Source organism: Girardinichthys multiradiatus, chromosome 19 (genome assembly GCF_021462225.1).
Source record: "Girardinichthys multiradiatus isolate DD_20200921_A chromosome 19, DD_fGirMul_XY1, whole genome shotgun sequence".
Taxonomy (NCBI): domain Eukaryota; kingdom Metazoa; phylum Chordata; class Actinopteri; order Cyprinodontiformes; family Goodeidae; genus Girardinichthys; species Girardinichthys multiradiatus.
Window position 1 is genome coordinate 38564648 of NC_061811.1, and position 8873 is coordinate 38573520.

The 8873-nt window shown below is 39.9% G+C and overlaps 1 protein-coding gene across 1 annotated transcript; it reads left to right on the plus strand.

The window, feature by feature from the left end:
• The first annotated feature begins 208 nt into the window (after window positions 1–208).
• On the plus strand, window positions 209–7018 carry timm9 (translocase of inner mitochondrial membrane 9 homolog). Its single transcript, XM_047393033.1, has 4 exons — window positions 209–495; window positions 3252–3300; window positions 4841–4936; window positions 6516–7018. The coding sequence occupies exons 2-4, from the start codon at window positions 3262–3264 to the stop codon at window positions 6648–6650; spliced, it is 270 nt and encodes an 89-aa protein (XP_047248989.1). The 5' UTR covers window positions 209–495; window positions 3252–3261; the 3' UTR covers window positions 6651–7018.
• Window positions 7019–8873: the final 1855 nt, after the last annotated feature.

Genomic DNA, 8873 nt, shown 5'->3' on the forward strand with positions numbered 1-8873 from the left:
TTTTAGTTTGATAGATAATCACAAAGAAGCTTAGGTAGCAGACATATTCAAATTATAGTTAGATTTTTCAAAAAAAACTAAATTAATAAATACAATTTGATTGTTGTAATAGTAAATATGTAAATTTAAAACCATGATGAACCACACTTCATACCAGTCGGTGGCGGTAATGCACACCACAAAGTTATTTGCCGACCGCCAAAAAATAATACCAGAAGAAGAAGAAGAAAAAGAAGAAGAAGAAGATTTCCTCATGGTTAGCTGCTGTCAGTGTTGTAACCTTTTCGTGCCTCTGCGAGTGAGAGGCCTACAGATAGAACTGAACGACTGACTTCATGTGAATACCGAGTGCAGCGTGTTTTAGTTGTAATGAAGGTGTTTAACTCTTTGTAAGGAATCTGCGGCTGTGTTTCTCTTTTCGCCCTTCAAAGCTTCTGCATCACACACGGACAGCCATCCACACTACCAGCGTGGGCCCATCACGGACACACACAGGTAACCGTCATTAACACAGATGGATGCTTTGACACATGCACGCCAGTAAACCCAGAATGTCCCCGAGGACCGAACCGTTCAGCTTACTACGTTGAACCTAAATCATGTTTCCAATTTGCTGGGATTACCTATCTCCTGGTAACCAGTTCAAGTATTGGTTAAATATGTCCTCTGAGAACAGAAGCTATGCATCATTAGTTGTCGTTGAGTCCTTGCAGGTAAACATAGATGGTTTAGTAAGCCTGTATGGCCTAGAAACAGTCCTGCAGCAGAAAGCCTTTACTACTAACAGAAATAGCATAAAATACCAAAGTGAAAACAAATCCAGTATAATGTATTTAAAATGTATTTAGATTTTTGATCATTAATTTCCAATTTACAGTCGTGGAGAAATGAGGACAACTCATGACATTCTGTGTGTTTTTCTAATTGATCTAATATAAATACTGTCGAAAACAATCAAAGTATTAAAATGGACACTAAAATCTGAAGAAAATGCCTATTAAAATTTCTGCAAAATGTCATAAAAATGCAATTTCAATGGAGAAATAGAATATCCACGTATCTATTTCCACTTAAAATGGTTGAAATCACACAGTGGGGTATCCCATTAGGGGCACATGATTAGAACATTGTCACTAAGCATTTGGAAGGAGGTTTGTCCTGTTTAAACCGTAGACATTTGTACTGGACTTGCAGATGGAAACTAGAAGCAAGTTGAGTTTGTCAGGAGAGTAAAATGTCAGTTGTTCTGGATGAATCATCATTTCGAAGCAAAACGCCTGCTCTGAACAGCGGTAGCACCAATGTGCCTTTAAGGTTAATTCACCAAGTTTCCCTTGTGACACGGAGGTGACACAGTGCTGTCTTTAGGGGAGGTGTGAAACAGAGATGAATATTTTTCAATAATTCAGTAGAAAAACAATAAAACCATGACCTGTTGAAAGAGTTCTGACCTTATAAGTTGTTTGTGCAAAATGCTTTAGGTGATTGTAGCTGTGTTATGAATCAAGAGGTAATCAAGAGGTTCTGAGTTTGAACCCAGCTCATTTTGCTCCATCTTATGCTTCATCTTATGCTCATCAGTCTTGACCAAAACATCAGCTGAGAGACCCAGGCACCTTCTCCAGCTCTTCTGGTGGGAGCCCAGTGCATTCCAAGGCCTGGCGGGAGACATGGTCCCTCCTGTTGGGACGTGCTTGAAACACTTCCTGAGGAAGGCGTCCAGGGGGAGCGTCTTCTCCTCCTGGATGACCGAGCTCCTCACCCTATCTCTAAGGGAGTGCCCAGCGAATCAGCTCATATCTGGGATCTTGTTCTTTCGGTCACGACCACAGGTGAGGGTAGCAACATAGACTGACGGATCAGTTGAGATCTGTGCCTTTCGGCTCAGCTCTCTCTTCACCACAACAAACCAGCACAGCATCCTCATCACTGTGGCAGCTGCACTGATCCATCTCTCACTCCATTATCCCATCGCTTGTGAAAAAGATCCTGAAATATTTAAACTCCTTCACTTGAGGCAGGGACTCCCGTTTGACCAGGAGAGGTCAGACAGGAGTCCAACATGCACCGGCAACAGGTCCAACGTAACGCCAGCAATGTGAACCAGACCCCTGCTCTGCTTGTACAGAGACCGAATGACTCCTAATAAAGGGCCCAGACTTTGTACTCCTGCAGCACAGGACAGGGCACCAGGAGGAACATGGTCGAATGCCCTCTCCAGGTCCACAAAGCACACCTGGGCCAGTTGGGCAAACTCCCATGAACCCTCGAGCACCCTGCGAAGGGGATAGAGCCAGTCTTTTGGATCCAACTCACCCCTAGTGGTGATCGGTAGACAGCTTAGGCACTCTCTTCACCTGAGTGTCCAGAACATGCGGACGGAGGTCAGAAGTCACAATAACAAAGTCGATCATTGATCTCCGGCCTAGGTTGTCCTGGTGCCAAGGGCACTGATGTACACCCTAATGCCTGCACATGGTGTATGTTACGGACAATTCGTGACTGGCACAGAAATCCAACATCAAAACAGCACTCAGATCGGGCAGCCCATTCCTCCCAGTCATGCCCCTCCAGGTGTCACTGTCGTTTCCAATGTGGGCATTGAAGTTCCCCAACAGAATGACGGATTCCCCTGGGGCGCTGTCCAGGCTATGCTGCTGCTCAGCCTGTATGCTGAAGCAATGGTCAGAGACCTCTTCCCGATCCGAAGGCGCAGGGGTGCAACCCTGTCCTTCACTGCGGTGAACCCCAACACAACACGACTGAGCTAAGGGGCGACTAGCAAACCAACCCCAGTGCCCGATAAGCATGATCCATTTAGCAGATTCAGGTTCAGTCGTAAAGATAACCTGAGGTTCAGTAAATCCTGCGAAGTTCATATAAGACAAAGTAACAAATTATTATTCAATTTGGACTATTTTTATAATTCGTAAACAAGTATAGAAAATTAATAGGAAATTGAAAAAGTGACTTACTTTGCATTTTGACATTTGATGGTTTGTGGTATAGTCACCTTATTTAATTAGCTAGCTTTTGATATTGATGTTAACAATTTGTTTTTACTAGTGTTTTCTCTTTGTGTAATGTGTTAGAGGTTAGGCTGATATTTGCTGTTTTTGAAACATTGGTTATGAGCCATGTCAGAGGGTATATGCCAGAATAACCCTTCTGAGAGCAGTAGTGTTACCGTGTGTTAATGTACAGGTTAGTTTTTGAATGACACTCGTGTGACTTGTATGTGTTTTCTTCAGGTTGTGAACTATGGCCGTCCAAGTGACTGAGTCTGACCAGATCAAACAGGTAAGCAGACCATGTGTACGAGCTTTTCCCTACTTTACTGCAGTTACAGTAGTTTTTTGTCACCACCTCAACATAAGATAGAACGGCAATGTTATTACATATCTAACAAATATGATTTTATATCTACATATTTATAACTACCGTCTGATGGTTTTCAGATTATAATCTTTTATTCCAGGTTTCATGTTTAGTAAAATAAGGGGTTGCTGTTAGTTGAGGATTGTTATGTAGGACACTCTAACAGGAAGCTGAAGAGTGGAGACAGACCATGATGATCAGAGCAGCTTAAACACAGAATGAGACTGGCTCAGTAAAGGCTGCCTGCTCTTCTATGACATTAGGCTGTGCATGGAGAGGCACATTAATGAGGCCAAGTGGTGGAACCATCACTTTGTGTCAAACATTCACTAAACTGACCACAAATCTTGGTCTTATTTGGTGCATAGAGATAATCTTCACCAAATGAGTTATTCATATCTCTGCATCCATCTTATTAAGGAGAAGAATGCATCATCTAGTTAGTAGTAAATTGTCTTTTAAAAATTGTCTATGGGCTGCAGTTAAATAAAACTCAAAGGTTGGTCACGCAACTTGATAAATGTTCTGGTGCGTGAGCTCCTGTGAGATTCTCACTGTATGACGACCTTTAATAAAAATGGATTTCAGGAGGTTCTCTAAAGAACTTAAAATCTGGTTGCTTTGCTGCAGCCACACCTGGCCAGCTCACCATCATGGAATCCACCATGAATTCTACTGCATATCAAATGGAGCTTGAGGACAATATGAAAACATCTGTAGAAAAATAAAAGCCGAAGCAGAACTGGGCCCAGCAACACGACCATGATCCAAAACATACCAGTAGATCCATCAAGGACTGGCCGAGAAATAAGACCTGGAAAGTCCTAGTCAAAGCCCAGATGTTGACCTCATTAAGTTGCTGTGGGATGTCTTCAGACATGTGGAACATGCAAGAAACCCTTCAAACATCTCACAGCGGAAGTGGGGAGTGGGGCAAACATTGCTCAGACTGATGTCAGAGATGGTAGATTGAGACAAGAAGCATCTCACTGTACTTATTTCATCCAAAGGGTTTACTATTAGCTATTAGGGGGCAGGGTGTCCTGACTTTTTCCTCAGCTAGAAAACATATTTCTAATATTTTTTTATCAAGTAAAACAAAGTAAAGTTTGGGTGTTTGCCTGTAAAATCATATACTTTTCCAGAGATAAAAAAAGATTCAACATTGAGATGTGAACATTTATTTTGAAAGAACAGAATATTTAATGGGGTGTCCTTATTTTTAACATGACTGTATAATGTGGAAGACATTATACAGTCCTAACAGGAACATTGATAAGCAAGTATTACGCTTTTGTACATGAGTATATCTAGCTTTGACGCCTCAGCAGAATGTCTGATCTTTCCTGTCTCAGTTAGACACACAGACACTGACAGACACTCCACCCTGCTCAGCATGGGGTAGAAGATGGGAGAGATAATGGGCTGTTACTGACAGGTGTATTATCTACTTGACTCTTAGTTCAAGGAGTTTTTGGGGACATACAACAAAGTCACTGAGAACTGCTTCATGGACTGTGTCAAAGATTTCACTACCAGAGATGTGAAGCCTGAGGAGGTAAGAAAAAAAAAAAAAGACATTTTATTCTTGATAAATTACTTTTTTTTTCTCCAAACTTTAAAACTTTTTGTTGTGTTTGCAATAGGAATGGCGAATATGGAGGTAAAGGTATATGACAACATTTTGTGCCATTTGCTGTGGTGATGATAAAAGTGATGATAAAAATGTATATGTCTGTCACAGCGAGCGAACATTCGGAACCTCGCAAACAAATACTGCTTCAGAACTCTGGTTAGCACTGAACAACACATTCATGCATTGTCATATTTTCAGATATATGTATTGATGTTCTTATTGAACCAACAGTGCAAAAAAATTAAATAACCCCATCCAAACTGTTGGCTTTTGTGAAAACAGCATCTGTTAGTTAAACATTTTTTCAATAAATTAATCATCATGAGAAGTTTTTCCGCCAGTAATGGTTGACGATGCCCATCCCTGTTTGGAAGTGATTCCAAACGTGTGTGCTTTGGTTTTTGTGTTGAAAGGTCTTTGTTTTTAGAACATGGTGCTGATGGATCACATGTATGTTAATTCAAAGATAATAACCTCGCCTGGCCTGCGCCACATGGCCTGCTAGGTTAGAACTTCCTCCCTGACAATGGTTGGGTGTTTTTGGGAGGGTTCTTTTTAACCTTTTAACATTTCTTGTTCCTTTTTGTTCTGAACAGAAGTATGTTCCACACGGTGATTTCGGTGTATTGTTACCTGCAGTGGCCCAGAAGCTCTCCAGATCTTAAACGCAAAGTTTGTTCAAAACTGAGCCTAGATCAGTTCTAAAAAGCAGGAAGATATATAAAAAAATAAATATATATATATATATATATATATATATATATATTAGATTAATAACATTGATGCTGCAAACCACAGTTATGTTGCTGCCATGGCTGCACGTGATGATGATTCTGAAACGTATCTTTTAAGACAGGCAGTTTCATGCGATATGTTCCCAACCTATAGATATTATTATTTCTTATTTTACTTGATATGACATTGAGTGAATTTGGTTTTAAACTTTTCAAATGAACTAAAAATCTGTTGTTCACTCATGTTCTTATTTAAGACAGTTCTCTATAACAATTACCATTCTTTATATTAGTCTGACTTTTTTATATTATACCTGGTTTCTAATCATGTTGGTTCTGGTCCCAGTTTGGGTCAATTGGCTCGTATGAAATATTGGATAAGATGACTCCGGATCAAACCTAAATAACTCTAAGCACTCTTCTCTTGTTAGATGTTAACTAGAGACTGCTGACCACATTTCCTCAATGTAAACTATGATTAGGTTATAGAAAATGACTTTAATTTGTTGGTTATCAAAGCGGGTTGGACTTCATTTTGTACCTGAGAATTGGGTATGAAATGTTGACGTAGTGGATTATCAGCACCCTACTTGTGCCTCTTGAAAGGGGGCGAAAAACCTCACAGTTGTTGCTTAGTGACCTCATTAGGGCAACAGTCAGCCTGTTAAAATGACTGAAACAATTCAGCAGAATATTTAAACTATTCATCCCCAACACAAGGTAACTTCCTTTTTGTTGATCTAAGTTGTTCCTATTTCTTCTTGCAGTCCAGCTGCTCTGAGTCCTGCCTGCAGAAGTATCTAAAGATGACTCAGCGGATCTCCATGCGTTTCCAGGAGTATCACATTCAGCAGAATGAAGCTCTTGCAGCTAAGGCAGGACTGCTGGGACAGCCTCGCTGAACTGCTCTCACACTGAAAGTAAGCATGGTCAAACTGGTCTTGGTCCAGCAGAACCTTGTCAAAGTCGGCACAGTGAAAACTGAAACTGCTTTCGATCATGGTCAGCATAAAACTGAGCCAAAGCTTGGACACCTCACAGGTCAACCGGTGCATAAAGGCTCACCATCAGTTCAGCAGGACGCAAAGCAAAATCCTGATTCTGTCTTGTCTTCTGTAGCAGAACCCACCTGGGTTTAAGATTTAGCATCTTGTGTGCTGAAACTGATCTTATATCCTTAAATGTGGGTATGGGGGGCGGCTTATAGCTTCTGATCAGATGTTTCAATGTTTGCCTGAAAATAATAAAATCAACAACTTCAAAAAGTTCAGATGTATGGTCTGTTTATGAAATTTCTTCTAGCACTTGTAGATTTTAACAGAATTCCTACACAGTATGGAAAATTCTGGAAATGAGGTTTCAGTATTTTCTGAGTCTGCATAAGTATGGAAATTCCAATCAGAAAATAGAAAAATATTTGTATACCGTATCCCACTGTCCTAATGTCGTCATTCCTGCCTTGTAAATGTCTGTCTGTCATTCCTTTCACAGATATTTCTTACTTTATTCCATTTCCTTAATTCTTTCCTTCTTTTTGTCTTTCCCTCCTTTACCTTAAGTCCTTCTTTTTTCCTACTGTCTTTCCTTCCTTCTGCCTTGCCTTGTTTCCTTTGTGTCTTTCCTTCCTTCCACATTTCTTTCCCTTCTTGTGCACTTCCTTCCTTGTCTCCTTTATTTCCTTTATCCTCCCTTCCTTTCTTGTTGTCCTTCCTCATGTCAATCCTTTCTTTGGTCTGCCCTTCCTTCATTTCTTGTGCCAATTCTTTTCATCCTTCCTTGAATCTTTTTTGTGTCTTTCTTGTCTTTTTTCCCCTTGTGATATTTATTCTTTCCCCCTCCTTTACTTCTTTTCTTCCTTAAGCCAATACTTTATTCTATCCCTGTCAAACCAATCCTTCCCTTTGTCCTTTAAAATTTCTTATTTCTTCCAATCTTGTGCCTACCTCCATGCTTCCTTTCTTCCTTTCCAGGCATGACCTTCCTTCCAGTTTTGTTATTTCCAAAAGTCATATTTAAAGCCTGCCCACTGTAGAAATATCTGCCGTGAATTTCTGGTACTCTTTAGTGTTTTCTGTTTTAAAATTAACCTTATGGACTGGTAAAGTCTGGAAAATTGAGTCTGGAATTTTTACTTTTAGGTTATGAGCAGTCAGAATCTTACCTGCCTTAGATAGCTCTCTTAGTCTTCACTGGCATGTTTTATCTTCTCCAGTCTTTAAACTATTCTTATTTTATAATAAATCAATATTTCATGATGACGGACTCAAAAATGTGATGGAGAGTACAGTTCTTTGGTCGGCATCAGTGAACCAAAATAACAATATCTGCCCCTTGACTGTATCATCATGCATTTATAATTGTGAAAATAATTAATTGAAAGGATACTAACTCTCCAAGTTGCCTAGTTCTGCTGTTAGAGCATTACTTCTAACCTTCCTGTCCAAATATGTTCACATCTAGTTTCAAAAAGACAAAATGGGTAAGCTGAAGGTACTGAATATTTAGAATTGGTAGTTTAATGCATTTATGTTACAGGGTGATGAACACATGAATTTGACTGCATACCCCCTAATATATAATTCTGTCAACCAAGAAAAGGAAATAAAGAAATTAATGAATATGTACACATTAGGGCCAATATTACAGGGGCTGTCATGAACGTACACACCCCCTGTTAAAATGCTGAGTTTTACTGCTGTAGACAAATGGGATCATGATAACATAACAGGACCTACAGGAATTTTCAACAAGCACTATTTTCCATATGTTCAAGTAAAAGACAGCCAGACCTGCCAACATTCCTCTAAAACATGGTGGGGGAACATTTGATGGTCTGTAGAAACTAGGGACACTTTTTTTTTTTTACATGTTTTCATGTTTGGATGTAGCATCCCAGTCACTAAGGAAATCTTCCTGGTGTGGGCACTAAGGGAAGCCACAGTCTATACAACTGGCCAAAAATGTTAAAGATGGGCACAGTTTGAATACATGACACTGGAAATATTACCTCCTACCATCCAAGCAGTCCATTGTGATTAAGATATTACACACATTGATATTGCAATGATGATTTCAAATCCATATACTCTGCTGCTCTAGATGAAACCACATTTCAAAAGATTGTG

Coding starts and splice junctions, on each gene's coding strand:
- timm9 (XM_047393033.1), top strand. CDS start 3,262: ATGGCCGTCCAAGTGACTGAGTCTGACCAGATCAAACAG. Junction 3,301..4,840: donor AGTCTGACCAGATCAAACAG/GTAAGCAGACCA, acceptor CTTGACTCTTAG/TTCAAGGAGTTTTTGGGGAC. Junction 4,937..6,515: donor GAGATGTGAAGCCTGAGGAG/GTAAGAAAAAAA, acceptor TTCTTCTTGCAG/TCCAGCTGCTCTGAGTCCTG.